The sequence below is a fragment of the Mauremys reevesii genome, linkage group 8, assembly GCF_016161935.1.
Source record: "Mauremys reevesii isolate NIE-2019 linkage group 8, ASM1616193v1, whole genome shotgun sequence".
In the NCBI taxonomy this organism is placed as follows: Eukaryota; Metazoa; Chordata; order Testudines; family Geoemydidae; genus Mauremys; species Mauremys reevesii.
The window spans coordinates 7,717,824-7,733,558 of NC_052630.1; the positions used below are offsets into that span (position 1 = coordinate 7,717,824).

The window sequence follows — 15,735 nt, forward strand, 5'->3', positions numbered from 1 at the left end:
CAGAATATCCTACAAAATGATCTGGATGACCTCATAAACTGGAGTAATAAATATGGGATAAAATTTAATTGTGCAAAGTTATGCATCAAGGGACTAACAAGAATGTTTGCTATAAGATGGGGACGTATCATTTGGAAGTGAGAGGAGGAGAAAGTCTTGAGTGTATTGGTTGATCACAGGATAACTGAGTCATCAATGTGATGCAGCTGTGAAAAAGGCTAATGCATGGGTCACGTGTAAGTTTAAACTGGTGTAAATATTGGACTCTCTGTAACTTGAAGTCTTTAATCCATGATTTTAAGACTTCTGTAACTCAGAGAGAGAAGTTCTGTGGTCTGCAATGTGCAGGAGGTCAGACTAGATGATCATGATGGTCCCTTTTCACCTTAAATTCTAAAACCTATTAACAGACTCAGAAGTTACGGGCAGTGCCATTGGTTCTGGAATTTCTCCATTTCCCCCATTATGGAGGACATTTTGTGTCAAGGTTCAGTTTCTTCACTTTTTCTTTATGCAGAGTGCTTTGAGGTAGTTGCATTCTGTGTAGGTGTTTCAAGTTTCTCTTAACAGATGCTGATTTTTCCCAGAATGTTAGGATGTTTTTTTCTATGTATACATTCTCTTGCTTCTTTGCTCTTAGTTTGCATTGCTTTTTTATACTACACAGTACTTCAGTTCTACTACACTCAGTTACTTTAAAAAAGTGTCTTCTTCTTGCTTTATATTCTCTACAAACGAGGAGTAGTATTTTGTTTTGCCAAATGAAAATCTTTCAAAGATTACATGCTTGATTTTACTCATTGCTATTTATTTTCAAGAAAAAATGGAACAGTGTTAAGACTAAATATCTCATTTTCATAGTTTAACAAAGACTTTATTGCATAATCACTATTGTATTCATAAGTGCTTTAGAAACAAGTATAGTCTATATGCTATTTTTACTTTGAAGTATATAGTGAAGGCACATTCATTTATACATGTGGAAGGTTGACTGTTTTTCCATGTTCAACTTACTTTGGTCACCTATAAAACTGTACATAACCAACATAATATAATCTGGAGAATATTAAAAGTGAGTCGTTAGAACCATGAGGTTACAGTGTGCAGAAAAAAATCAGTGATTTTTTTTAAGAGGTCAGATGTACAAATGTGAAGTACAAAGTTTTAAATAAAGAAAATAGTTTTTTATAAAATTCAGAAAAGTGAATTCGCACTTCAAAGTTTCAGCATGTTGAGCACATTTTAAATTATATGATTTTTTATTTCTCCTACTTGATTTCATTATGAAATATATTGGCAAAACATTAGCTTTCATAATTCCTATAAATACCTTTATATCTTTTAAATTATTACTTGACCTGTTCTAGAATGGAAAGTGTTGAAATCTAAAGAGATGTTTTCTTCTGCACAAGGGATACTGGAAGTCAGAGTTTTAAAAAAATTCATGGCTCCTTCTCCAAGCTTAGAATGGTCCTCTTGAAACAACTGAAGCATTAGGAAGCAGTAGATGAACATCTCTGAAGCAGTAAAGTGTGACATGTATCACAAACACGCACAGGTTTAGGGTAAGATGGCAGTGCAAGTTCATTGCTGGAACAAGTGTTGCAAAAGATGTCACCACAGTTTCTACAGTGATGCTACAAGACAGTTTAAAACATAATTAGGGTTGAGTAAGCACAAACTGCACAGCTTAATCTTTAACTACAGCAGGCTATTAGCAAATTGTGATAAGCTCCTGCTGGCACCATCCATGGTTTCCTGAGCCTCCACCCTCCCCACATCAAGGATCCACTTTCTTCCACTTAAGGACTATACAGAATTCAATCTGGAGGCTGTCATCACAGCTGCTTAGCCAGAAGCGGGTCATGCATCTTGAGACATTCATTCTTTCAGGAACTAAAAAACTGCCTTTTAGCACTTCCAGTTCTTGCTGGTTAGAAAAGGAAACCACAATGGGAATTGAACCCAAGTTTCTCAATGGCAGGCATGTTAGCTGTTGGACCTGGGGGAAGGGGGCCTCTGTCCTCCCACTGCGCTAGCTTCCCCTGGCATGTTTGGCTGCTCTCCCTAGCAGCCAGGCCCCGGAGCCACTCCTGGATGCTGCCCAGTGCAGCACAGCACAGCAGCTGCCTGGGAGAGTGCCTGGCTGCAGTGGGCTGCTTCCCGCCCTGGCGTGGCTTCTGGGAAAGTGGCTGAGTGAATCAGAGCAGCCCTACCCCACCCTCCCCAGCATGCTCAGAGTTGGCTCCTGTCCCCAGAGCTGAGCCTGGGCAGGGAGCGCCGGCAGCCTGCTCCCTGCCCAGGCTTGACTTCTAGGGACAGGAGCCAACTGAGCATGCCGGAGGGGCTCCAGCTCGTCTGGCCACTGTCCCCAGAAGCTGAGCCCCAGGTGTGCTCCCAGTCAGCTGGGACACTGCGCTGCACCAGGCAGCATCCTGGTCAGCATGGCTGGAAGAGGCTCTGGCCCTGCCCCTTCCTCTCCCCGCCCAGGCCGGCTGCTGGAGGGTCACTTGATCCTGTGTGCACCTCCCACAAGTCACAATTCTCTTTCATTTATTGCTTTAAAAAAAAAAGGGGCATTCTTCATAGTTATCCACTGAACACCACTACCTTTCTTCTTGAAATGGAGAAGTCCTTCTCACATTGTTTACAGTGGGTTGCTTCATCATCTTTTAGCCAGGTATGGCCCTAAAATAAAAACAATCACATATGCAAGAAAGATCAATTCAGTTATGAATTACTTGGAGAAAGGATTTGAAGTTGAAGGTGGTTTGGGAGTTACCTGCAGTATGAGGTCATCTAAAATGAAAGATGTACAATACTTAACTTACATTTTCATGAAGTATACAGTACCTTTAGTGCTTTATTTACTTCCTTAATATCTTCCATCTTCAGTTTGGATCTAGAAAAGATCAATTAAGAAATTACTTCTCATTTTAACATGAGATAAAAGGCAGCTATTTACAGAAAAAATGCAACAGAGTTTAGCTGGAATGAAGGGGAGGGGAAAAGTCCCAATCCCGCAATCCTTGTGTGTAAATAGCACCACTGAAGCAAATGGATAAGACACACATGCACAGGTTGCCCAAACTTTTGTATCTACTTTCTCCACACTCATCCTTCCTTTTCTAACATTCGCGCTTCTGATTGATGTCACTGGATGCTCTTTAATTGTTGCATATGTTAATAGTTTGAAAATCCAACTTAATTTATCTACATAGTTCTGAAATTATTGGAACTTACTGGCTAAGGTGTAGTCCCATTTCTTGCAGAGCCTGTTCCTGTTCTTCACAGACCTTCTCTAACTGCTGCTTCTCATCTTGCAATTTTCGCAGTTCCTATAATTAATACACGGAATGCTCTGAATAAGAACGTGAATGCTGAGCATCTTCACCAGTGTGAAGAATTAGAGGGTTTTTTGCAGTTAAAAAAACCAAACCAAAAACCACCCCCCAAACACCTGACCTTATATAAGTGGGTCCTAAATAAATCAACCCAACATACTGAGGAATTTATGATATATTAACTTTGTACAAAGCTAGATACCTATTCTGGAACTTTAGGATCTTGCTTTTACTGGGTTTATGTTGTTAACCTGTTCAGATCTAAATGGTATGCACTTTATGTATCATGGGCAAGTTTTTAAACTGATTATACAAATACAAGGGAGGTGAAGAGATTTTTTCAGGTCTTTGCAATCTCTGTGAGAGTAAACTAGCATATGTGGCATAAACCAGCCAGTTGGCCAATGGTGCAAGCATTATTCAGTGAATATGCAGTGCACATGCCTCTATTTTTTATACTGCCTTAGCACCTAAGAGCCATAGTTATATAACAGGATCCCGTTGTTTTAGGTGCTGTACAAACACAGAACAAAAAGACTGTCCCTGCCCCAAGGGGCTTACAATCTTATTAATGTATGCTTTGCTCCTCCAGCACTTAAAATAAATACAACGAATACCAAATGCACACCGGGGAGTGGGTTGCTGCAAGTGTAAGAGTCATTTTAATGTAAAGAATGAGGATTTGTAGAAAGTGATTTTAAGAAGCACAGAAGATTTGAAAACTTGTAGAATTAGTCCACTCATTTTAGTTTGAAATATTCACCACTGAAACCTTCGTTTAGAATATCAATTCACCTTTCTTTTATAATATGCTGACCCCAAGCTCCTCCTATTTGCATTTTCTAGCACAAAGTTAGTTCAATGTTGGCCATTTTCTTGTAACCACTTTCACAAGTGCGCAATGGGGGGGGGGGGAGTCTATAGAAATTAACTATTGAAGCAAAGGTGGGAAATATTTGCATAGCTTCTGTTGACTTTCCACGCTAACCACTCACCATTCTCCCAAAATACTTACCTTTTTCAACCCTTCCATTTGTTGCAGTTCTGTTTTTAGCAGACTAGTAGTATCCTTCTCTTGATGTAGCTCTCGTTGCAAAGTTTGTCTCTGTTCTTTTTCAGATTTTAACTCCTTCTCCAGAATTGAGCTGTTAAAAATAGCTTTGGTTGTAACAGAGGCTGTTTTTATAAAGAGTTTTAGGAAAAAGGAAGGACAGGAGCACTTGTGCAATCCAGGGCAAAACTGGAAACATTGCCCTGGGAAGGGGGAGAGACCTGTTTTAGCAGTACAGAGATCAATAATTATATTAAACATTTTTTTCCCTTTGCTCACAGTAAGGAAGGAGCAGCCAAGACAGTGGGTTTCATGAGTTGTGGAGTTTTTATTCAGTTAGGTGTGTATTTGACTGCTTATGTATAAATAACTGAACATACAAAACATTACAATTGAGAGCACATGCACATAGCCCCATTGGTGAAATCCTGGAAAGACTTTGATAAGAATCAGCAGCACAGTGCGAGATGCATTTGGTATTAAATTCCAGACTCTTTTAATACAGCAAGAGATTGTTTCTCTAGTTGAGCACTGACTCTAAAAGTGAATCAGACCAGATTTGAGAACAGGATGTGTCCTGGGGAGGAGCAAGATAGTGTCCCATAAATCAACATGTCACATTGAATCCCTTCCCTTGTCTGAATGTTTTCCATTAAGACTGTAAGCCTTTTGGGTCTAATTTTATGTCTGCAGAGGACCTAGCACACACCCTGATGCTAAATAAGTTAATCATGCATAGCCTTGTTATTAAAGGGCAAAGCATGCAAGTTTTTCATTTATTAATAAAGCATCCACTCACCATCTTACCTGCGTACATACATAAAGTTAACTGCAAATAACTTACCATCCATAAAGAACTAGTTATCTATCACTCTTTAGCACTAATAGAGAAGAAACAAATCTTAAAACAAAAAAAATAATTTTTCATCTTTATATTAAGTATTATAGAAGTAAAAAAAAAAGTACCATTGATTGTCCACCTGGGAGAGTTGTTGCTGCAGAGTCTCAATTCTACCACCAAACTCTTGCTTCATCTTGTTATTTTTTCCTTCTGCTACCTGCCTAGCCTGTTCTGCATGCTGCAACCTAAAGCAAAATAAGGCATGCAATGCATTTATTATAATCAATGCACAAAAATATTACTTAAGTACGCACAATTCTTTCCTTTAAAAAAATTCTATTGCACCCATTTTTCTACAGTGGTACAACTGAGAATCTGAATGCACAGCAATAGGACATTTAAAAAGCAACAGTTTCTGTGGAAGCCCTAAGTCAGCCACATAGGATGTATGCCTTAACTCAGCATACAGACAATACATTTACACATGCAGTGATTGTTGTGGTGTGGGACAGATCTATATGTATGAGGGTGGAGGGGGCAGAAAGAGAAAATGTGCACAAAGGGGAGGTCAGAGGGCGAGCCTGGACCTGTACAGGAGATGAGGGTGTAGTGTGGATACTTGGAGGCTGTGCAGGGTTGGGGGGGGGGCAGGGAAGGAGGAGGGAGTGGAGGGGCAAAATTTAGCAGTCAGTGCTCTGCAACGTGGGGAGAAGTGGATCTGTGTTGGGGCAGCCACAGGGAACCCCCATCACACTTGTCCCGATCATGTAGTTTCCCTGCCCCCTGCTCAGGTCCATCAGAATGGTCTCATTCAGTGCTGCCTCCGTCGTGGCCCCTGTCACAGACTGTCTGGGGATGGCTGCAAAGACTGGAGCTCGGGAGGAGGGGGCTGTGAAGCTGGGCCAGGGAGGCAGCCTATGGGAACAGATGTAGGCAGTGGATAGTTTCCGACCCGTCACAGCTTCTCTCAATGTATGGTTACGCCAAATAAGGAGAGTAACTGATTAAGTTTTAGATTTCTATATACAGGTATTTTTATTTCCAGTATATGGTGATCGTGTGGAAGTGCCTGAAGTTTGGAGTTCAAGGTGTGTCTATTTGAAGGCAAAAGAAAGTAATACATTGATGGCTACACTTCAAGACAGGGTGATTTTAATAGTGTTGTCTAGAAGAGTTACCAAGTATTTTATGAAATAGGCAGAACAGAAAATTCAAAGGATCCCATGAACATTAACTGTGGTAAATGTGGAGACTAAATTCAGCCACTTGAAGTGTGAAATGGAGGGATCTTAGTCCTGTTTTCATTGAAAAAGCTCAACCAAGTCTTAACTATGCAGGCACTACCGAGGCTTCTATAATATACAAGAATATTAGAAGTTCATGCAATATTCTTTTTCCAGCATCGCCTTTTTAAGAGTTTGTAAATATCACCTCTCTTCCATTTGTTTCATAGTAGACATCATTTGATTTGTTTTTCCTTCAAAAGAGGATATTGTTTCTTTTTTCTGTTGCAGTGAGCTCTCTGAATTCTGTAAGAAGAAATGTGAACAATTTCACATACATTCTTTAATATTCCAAAGTATAACCAAAATAATAACGTTTAGAGCCAAAGGTTTAGTGCTCGAGAAAGAAAATCAATGATATTTTGAAGAATTTGATGCAGTAAGAAGAAAACTGAAAAGGGCAAGATGTATTAAATGGTGTTCTCTCTTTTGATGTACACCTCTACCCCAATATAACGCTGTCCTTGGGAGCCAAAAAATCTTGCCGCGTTATAGGTGAAACCGCGTTATATCGAACTTGCTTTGACCCACCGGAGTGCGCAGCCCTGCCCTGCCGGAGCACAGCTTAACTGCATTATATCTGAATTCATGTTATATCGGGCCGCATTATATCGGGGTAGCGGTGTACTAGAGGGAGTAATGGGAGAGCAAAGGTCAGGGAGCTGGCATAGGAGGGGTTCTTGAGATCAGGCAACTGAAGGCAGAGGAGATTATGGAGGATTGAGAACATTAGAGGTTGTGAGGAAAGGAAGAGGACAGTAGTTAAAGGGATATATTAGGAGATAAGGAGAATTAAAGGGATATATAACTACCGTTGGCATACCTTAAAAAAAAAAAAAAGACTTAAGAAAAGGATAGGACTGATTCAAGGATCTTGAGTCAGTATTTGATTTTAGTTATATCACCAGCTAGAATAGTACTGAAGAAGTTAAAATGTGAAAGAGGAACACCCCCGTTTCTCCTTTGGGAGCCAACAGTCACATACCATCTCTCAAATCTGTGTTAAGGGAGAAGTGAAAAAACACAAGCACCACACAATTTTTAAAGGGCTACTTGGGCAGGATGAGAAAAGGCATAAGAGCTATTAATTGGACCATGGTATTTCAAAATAAGATAAGAGACCCGCACCTGCTTTTATGTAAGTAAAAATTCAGCACAATCAAAAGCTTCTCTTTTTAGAAATAAACACTCAGAGGAAATGAAGTGATCAGGTTGGATGAACATGGAGGGTAAGTTAAAGAGATCAGTGATGGTGCTTAAAGAAAGAGGAAGTGAAGATGTATATGTAGAAGCTGAGACAGGGCAAATGTCAGACCAGAACAGGAAGATGCATATGTAGCATTGGAAGTAGGAGTATATGAAGAGACACAGGGTGGTGAAAGCCTAGGTACAATTAAAAATTAAATGAACAGATGAACAAACTAAAAAGTACCTCACTAGTGGAAATAAAGCTCACTGTTATTAGACTGTGTGTGTAAATATTCATTTGCACCTGCAAGTTTTTGTTGGCTAACTTACACTTCTATAGCACCTTTCATCTTAATGTTTTCAATTGCTTTACAGACATCAAGGAATCTTCATAATACTCCTGTGGTAGATCAGTATTATATCCATTTTGAGGAAACAGGAAGTATATGACTTACCTAATGTCACATAGGAAGTCAGTAAGAGAGTAGGGAACAGAACCTAGGGGATTCTATTTTTCCACCCTGCAGAATGCAAGTAACTTCCATCACCAGTTTGATCTTATAGCCCCATCTGCTCCAAGGAACTGAACTTAAGTAGTCTACTGGCTTGAACAAAGGACCAATAGTTAAGACTCCTGGGACCTTATTCTCCCCCTGTACAACAAGAAACTAACTGATTTTTTTAGTACATTCCCTTGAGAGTATCAAATGGTATTCCAAAAGGGAATTTATATAATAATTTACAATGTCTACACAACCTACAATAAAGACTCATGACATCTGGTAAGAGAAAGCTGTGAAAGGAAAGGTTAAAGATAGGTGTTATGGAAGGACTTCTGAGAGGATTATTTAATAGTAAGACTATCCAACACAGATTGATACAACATACATGAGAGTTTGCAACAAAGATAACTGTATACTTGCAACAAGGAAAACGTGTATGATTACCAAGTAGCAAGACATTTTTACTTCTCTCCATCTACAAATCTGATACATTTACCTGGGATTTGTGAAACATCTGCAAATTAATAGCTTTAACTTCTTCCAACTGTTGGCGAAGAGCAACCAAAGTGTCCTGTTTTTCATGAGTATCTTTTTCCAGAAGTTTCATGGCAATTTCCATTTCTGTTTTCATTCCAATCTGCAGCTCCAATTCTTTCTCTAGTTCCTTAGAAGGAGATTTCCTAGTTATTGCTATATAGGACATGCATCATGTGTAAGAAATTTCTAACATGCTAAACCTACATAACACTTGTCTGTGTATTATGTCTAAGGAATAATGTTATTTTATATGTAATGAGACAAACAGCCCAAACAACACAATATGAGTAAGTTAGTAAGAATGGTAAGAAGGAGAGCAGCACACAGTATATTCTAACTCTCAGCATTCTGCTACTTTATTTTATTTGCAGTCCTGCTCTAGACAGTAGAATTGAATGTTTAAAAGTCAGTCTTCTCCATTCTGGGAATTTCTTTCCAGGTAGGGACTGGCTACAGGAGCTGAAAGTCTGAAATGAAGCAAAGGGCTCTTAATCCAGCCAGTCCATAACTGCTGAGAGAATGCTCCACCTGAGAGCTGACTGTTGTAAGTCTCAACAATGCATGACTGCAAAGAAAAAAAAAGTTGCTTTTTTGCATTGACAATTTAAAAAAAAAAGTTAAATACAGTATTCATTTCAACAGTCTAGCAAACAAGAGGAGGACTTAATTCTTAACTTTCCATGAGCTCCGTTTTGTTTTCTTTATGGACTGTTGCTGTCCATCTGTTTAAGCTATTGTGAGAAAGATGCTTGAAAATCCACTGTGCAGCAAGGAGCCTGGATTCAAGCAATCCACAGCATTTTCATATTACATGCTTATGTTAAAACACTAAAAATAAAGACAAAAAACCACAATCTTCCATTTCACCCTCTGCCATGTAGTATCCTCACCATCCTAATTTTTTTTTCCTCTTTCAACTGCTTCCAGACATCACTGTACATTTCATCCAGACCTTGGCGTGACTGTTTATAGGTATCCAGTTCTATTTTTGTATCCTGTATTGTTACCTACATGAAACATTAGGAAAAGTTGTTTTTGAAGTTTGCTTATAATTTGGTTATAGGACATAATATATTTCTATTCATTCTTTTAATATAAAATTATTTCCTGTGATTGCACAGAATTGACCTTATATCTAATCAGATAGTCATATTAAAATGACTTCTCAAAAATAAAATATTAGTACTGAGGTTTTTAAATGTCCAGTGCTTTTGAAGATACTTCACCCCCTTTTAAAAAAAACATTTGCAGCCTACATCTGAACAGACATGGTTTCATTATATTGTACATTATGGTACTAATTTTATTTTTTAAAAATGTGTATTATATGAGAAGCAAATTTTAAACAGAAGGAACATGTTCAATAACCATATCTATATACAAACAAGGTTAGCATCCAAATTAAAATCGTTTTATAATACTGAAGCTAATGGATCAGAGGACAGCCTATCTTCAATATTTCCCATATTCTTGAACTGGATGTCTAACCTCTACACTCTTTTCACTCCGCTCACGAATTAATTCATTTTGATGTTTTAACTGTTGCTGTTCTTCCTGAAGTGAACCGATACGATCCGTTGCTGCTGCAAGCTGGTTAGAGAAAAAAATAAGACTATAGTGATTAAACACAGACAAGCATGCAGCATCTGAATGAGATTTAAACATACCACTTAGAATATTGCTAGAAATAAGTCTTAGTACCATATGTTTCATAATACAGCAAAGTAAAAAAATAGTCACGGCTACTCTTTAAAATATTAATTATGGGGCTATTTAATTTGGTGAGTTATACATTTGCCTCTCACCTTGAAATACCAGTTCGAATTCTGGCATAGATCATATGTGAGCTGCATTGTTTTATCATAGATAGCTTTGGGATGTGCAAGGTTGGGACTATCATGTGTTTTGTCAACATAATTGTCTTCAGGATGCTCAGAAATTAGATATAAGGCACACTGAAGGTTAGCTCCAACATGCTTTGAGTGGATGACAGTGTTGTCACGAAATGACATCTACAGCAGGGGAAGAGGCTGGACTTTACAGAATGCCGGGAGAAGTGTACAATCACACTCAGATCATCTAAAATAATCTGTATAGGTGGAGTACTGTAGTAGGATGGGCATCCTATTCTTATTTGCAATTTTATTTTATTTTTTTGCTGGGAAGCTGAAATGTGACTCCTCCTTACAACTTTTTTTTCCTATTCACAGTTTCATTTTTTGCTTTAGTCTTTCCTCTCTCTCTTAGATGGGAAATGTGAGCACGTGCTGGGGATAGATGTACGTCCTGTTGACATAATTAAGGAGGCAAACATTTTAAGGAGGAAGTGGGATGAGGTATTTAATGCCTCCTCATTAGGCAAGTTTGGATTTGTTTTGTTTAGGAAAAAACACACTTTATAAAAAACACTTGATCAGACAGATCAGAGTCTGCAGACATCTTGAAATCACCAGTATAACAGGAATTATTTTGCCAACATCACATCTAACAACCAAAACTTTCTAGGGCTTTATACCACATTTATCACCATGGTATTGTATGTGGAAAAGCTTTCACGGTGTTCTGACTCAAGCCAGTCCTATTAGGCCCCACATTTCACAAGCATGAAACTCACTCCAGATTTGGGGTGAAATCCTGGCCCAACTGAAATAAAATAGCTAAACTCCCCATTCCTTTTTAAGGATGTAACAATAAAACTCTCTCAGCTGACTGTATAGCACATTTGTATTTTAAAAAGATAAAATTAGCCACAAACCTCTTCCTGGAGTTTTGAATTGGTCTTTTCTAAACAATCTATCTTGCTCTGGAGATCACCAACTGTGCAACTGTGGCAAAAGATTTACATTTGGCTTTAAATAAAAAGAATGACATGTTCAGCTTTTATTAATCCTCACAATTATATTTTTGTAACAGTCTCCTAGAAACAGCAACAAGCAGATGAAAAGGCAAAAATTCAAGCTGGTATAGAACCCCTAGGTGAGCCAACTACTTCTTTCACAAGGTGCGGGAGAGTGAAAAGAAAAATTATCTTAATTGATTTCCAAACGTATGTCTTTACAATTAGCATACTGCCTTCATTTCTGAGGCTCCCTTCTGAGATGTGTGCTCTGAGTCATGGTGGCCTTGAATGCTCTGCTGCAGATCTACCTGGATTCCAGCTCCTTTATGTATCTAGAGCTGTGAAAAGGTGCCAGGAATATGGCCCAGGATTGGGTTTGAGTTTGTTAAAGAATTATAAAAGCCCTACAAAACCTAAGTTATTTTCCAAGTGCCTTTTCTGCTATTTTAAATATTTAAGACCTCTTATGCCTTACGTTAGTACATTGTAATATCTGCTTTGGTACTTTTCCAGTTCACAACCCATACAAATGGCACCACATACAATATTATGTCAAAAATCCAAATTATCTGGTAACACAAGATCAACACCATTAAAGAGCTAAATAAAACTAGTATTATGTAACTTAGTAACTGAGCCTACAGTCACAAATTTATCCATAGTAATCAGTAGATAATGGAATACCAAGCAGAAAAAGTACACACTCTGAATAGACCAATATTGATATAAGGGTAATCTCATTATCTAAAGAGGGATTACTACAAGTTGCAACAGAAAACAAATAATTAACTTTTAATTATGTTAGAGATCTCCAGGTGGAACCAGTTAACCTCTACCACTGGGATGATGAATGTATGTACCCAGAAAACGAATTTAGGGCTATCCTCTGTGGAGCCAATCCAGCAAAGCACTCAAAAGCAGACTAGCTTTAAAAGCATGAGTAGTACCATTCCGCTTTCTCCCATAGACTTCCTGGATCAAGGACTATTGCCCTGCCTGGAAATAAATCTGATAACAGAACTATTTGTCAGAGTTCAACTGCTGACAGAATCCCAAGGTTAGTTTGTAATCCTTGGTTTAGTCACAAAAGTTTAATACTTCTCAGATGATTTTGAAGAGCTGCATAGTTAAAATGCAGAGAAACAACTGGATTTCCTCTCCAGCCTACCCATGGAAGATAGTATACATTCCTACAAGTATTCTCACTTATCGAACAATTTATTTCGATCATCAACAGTAATTAGATTTATTTTGCAAAAAAAAGTCAGTTGCCATTTTAGATTGGAATAAAATCTTTAAGTTTGGTATGGTCTGTTTATGTGAAGTCTTTCGGGAAAGAGCCAACACACTGGCTAAGAGACTTGAATGTATTCTGCAGTGTTATTTAGATTAATTCCATTTTAGGAATGACTGACATCAATGCTTATTTTGCTTAGTCACTGAAGTTGTTCATAAAAACACAGGGTGCAGATAAATGACTAAGTACTGGTGTAGGTGTGGTTGGCTCAGATAAGAATTTGTTTTGTTTAAACAACTGTAAGCTAGTCATGCTAAAAAACAAAAATGAACACATTTGAAGCAAGAGGCACAGTTAGAAAATAAACTATTGAAATATTCCTTTAGTGTTTAGTCAAGGTTAAAATAAAAAAAAATGTACTAAACATTCTAATAAAGTTATAAATAAAAACATACATATTGCAGATTATAGATTTTTAACAATAGGGTAAGCAAATATGCCTAAAAATATATATCTCTATAAAGCACACCAACCTCTTTTTCTAGTTAATGTTTTAAAAACACATCTGGTCATCCAAGAACTCACACACTGGATACAAAATGAAGTTAAATTTTTAGGAGGAATGTTGACAGCATAATGATTAGTACTTCTCTAGGACTTTCCACCAAAGTTGCATTAGTTACACAAATCCAGTCTTGGATGCTTCCTCTGTGCATTTTAATTTAAAATCACTGCTAAGATTATAATGAGTGCTATGATATATTTAGAAATGGAATATGATAAATAATTTTGAATTCATACTTTTACAGTAGTTATATTTTCTGAACACAAAATTTTAGGAAATACTTAGTTTTTTTTGTACAAGTGACCAAACAGAATAAGGTTCCTTTTCTTAACATTACACATCAGTAACTTGAAACTTTCTAAAATTGAAGAGGACTATATTTCTGAATTAAGTGTCCATTCATATTTTGAATGTTAACTCTTCTTTTAAGGAGGATGAAAAGGTAAGATATGATTAAAACACTAGCACGATCTCAGAATTGGAAGCTAAAGGCGTCAAAGGAATTCTGCAACAAAACACTGATATTTATTAAAACATTATTACTATTTGCAGGAAATACTAATTATCTTAAAGTTGATAGAAATCTCACCATATGGAGTTGTGAATTATGTTCACTGCTTTTATAAGCCAATAGTACCACCTCCTTACAGGCAAAATATTTTGTTTAACAAAACAGACTTCATTTTGAGACTGGGGAGCGTTAACTACAAAACTGAAAGAGACTTGCTCTGATGTTTAAGTATCCAAAGCAGAAAGGGGGAGGGGGAGAAAAGAGATTATGCAACTGATGAGAAATTAGCTTTCTTTGGAAATCCACATACTGTGAAAAAGAATCATTGTTTAGTGTATGAATTTGTGAGCAAATTCTACAAAAAGTTACAGGCAGGACACAGAGAAATGAATGTTTGCGCATTCAAACAAACAGATCTTACCTTAGATGACGGTTAAGTTCTTCCACATAATGCTTCTGGTCAAGCACAGCAGTAATCCCATGATCTCTAATTTTTAAACATTAAGAAATGTAAACGGGGGTATTCATTTTGAAGTGTTAATCTGTACTAGACATGGGATCACCATGCCCTTCCCACATTGTTGAATAAGAGAAATGTCAAGTTGACAACCTCCATACAAGACTTTAAAATTACTTTGTCAGTCCACTTAAGATAAACAATGTCATACTACAGATGAAAGACAGAAGTTTGAAGAGGCAAAAGTAGCAGCACTATAAGCCAAAAAACATGAGCAAGGATAAAGGAAGAGGGGAAATAAAAAAAGAATAAAACCCGCACAAGGACATGGAAACAGAATGCCACCAGAAATTTAAAAAAAAGGATAGGAGTTGGGTACCAATCACACATACAGACCAAGTAAGGATGCTCTATAAGGCAAACAGAGATGGTCCCCTGTGACAATGAGAGATTTCAGTTAACCTGACATACTGGAGAAAGTCAGAAAAGTAAACAAAGGGGTAGGGTATCTATATGTGTAACAGATGATGCCGTTATAACTAAAACTGTAAGGGACAAGGAGGCAAACTTCAGTTTAATCTTAGGAAATATTAAGGGAAGTGTGGCAGGCCAGGGGTAAAACCCCCTTTAAAGCACTGCCAAAATGCTGGCTGCAGTCTGCTCTCTGGCCAGGAGGCCAGGTGTAGAGATGCAGGTACTCAGCAGGGAGCCCAGCTGCAAGCCCTAACGAGGGCTGGCTCAGAGGAATATGCTGAGCTAAGTAGTGACAGCAGGGCTGGAGCAGGAGAGGGCTATAAAAGCCCTGGGCAAACCTCAGTGAGGAGGCTAGCCTGGGAGGAGACAGGAGGGCAGGATCTGTCTCCTTACCAACAAGGAAGCCTCAAGGGCCAGGAGACCCTGGGGAGGGTCTGTGGGGCACTAACTGTTGGGGGATCTGGGAACTGCACAAGCACTGTAAAGAAAGACACTTGGGTGATCCAGCAAAAGAAGGCGTGGAAGGCTCTTTATTATACCAGCCTAAACACAGGGTGCAGGCACAAAAGTGGGAGAGTCAGCACTGACCCTGTGACAGGAAGTAAAAATAGATATTTTGGGCATAGCAACCAACTGCATTTGATATTTCTAAGCAGCAAAAGGGAAAACAAAGGAAGGACTCATTCTAAAGATACAAAGTCATAGCAGTTGCTAGATGATTCTGTCAACTTAAAATCTAGTCAGTTTCAATAAAGTGGCTACAAATGCAGCACCTGCCCTGAGTCCACTTAGGCCATTTTAATGGTTTTATATTGACCTTTTTCTCTTTTTGTAAATGTCTCCTCTGTTCACCTGTGTGAAAAGACCCATGCAGAGCAGGGGGAAAATGACAACACAAAGTGAAG

General features: G+C 38.2%; 1 protein-coding gene across 5 annotated transcripts in view; it reads right to left on the minus strand.

Annotated features, from left to right (window-relative positions):
* Positions 1 to 787: 787 nt before the first annotated feature.
* Positions 788 to 15,735, minus strand: part of RUFY1 (RUN and FYVE domain containing 1) — a 37,168-nt gene continuing 22,220 nt past the window's right edge. For all 5 annotated transcript variants that reach the window (XM_039486345.1, XM_039486344.1, XM_039486346.1 and 2 more), the window contains exons 7-18: positions 14,321 to 14,386; positions 11,503 to 11,572; positions 10,236 to 10,337; positions 9,638 to 9,754; positions 8,707 to 8,874; positions 6,668 to 6,765; positions 5,362 to 5,481; positions 4,360 to 4,489; positions 3,244 to 3,338; positions 2,854 to 2,902; positions 2,611 to 2,688; positions 788 to 1,637 (exon numbers count right to left, since the gene is read on the minus strand). In XM_039486345.1, the coding sequence (XP_039342279.1) occupies positions 1,494 to 1,637; positions 2,611 to 2,688; positions 2,854 to 2,902; positions 3,244 to 3,338; positions 4,360 to 4,489; positions 5,362 to 5,481; positions 6,668 to 6,765; positions 8,707 to 8,874; positions 9,638 to 9,754; positions 10,236 to 10,337; positions 11,503 to 11,572; positions 14,321 to 14,386 (1,237 nt within the window). In that variant the 3' untranslated portion in view covers positions 788 to 1,493. The remainder of the gene's footprint in view (positions 1,638 to 2,610; positions 2,689 to 2,853; positions 2,903 to 3,243; positions 3,339 to 4,359; positions 4,490 to 5,361; positions 5,482 to 6,667; positions 6,766 to 8,706; positions 8,875 to 9,637; positions 9,755 to 10,235; positions 10,338 to 11,502; positions 11,573 to 14,320; positions 14,387 to 15,735) is intronic.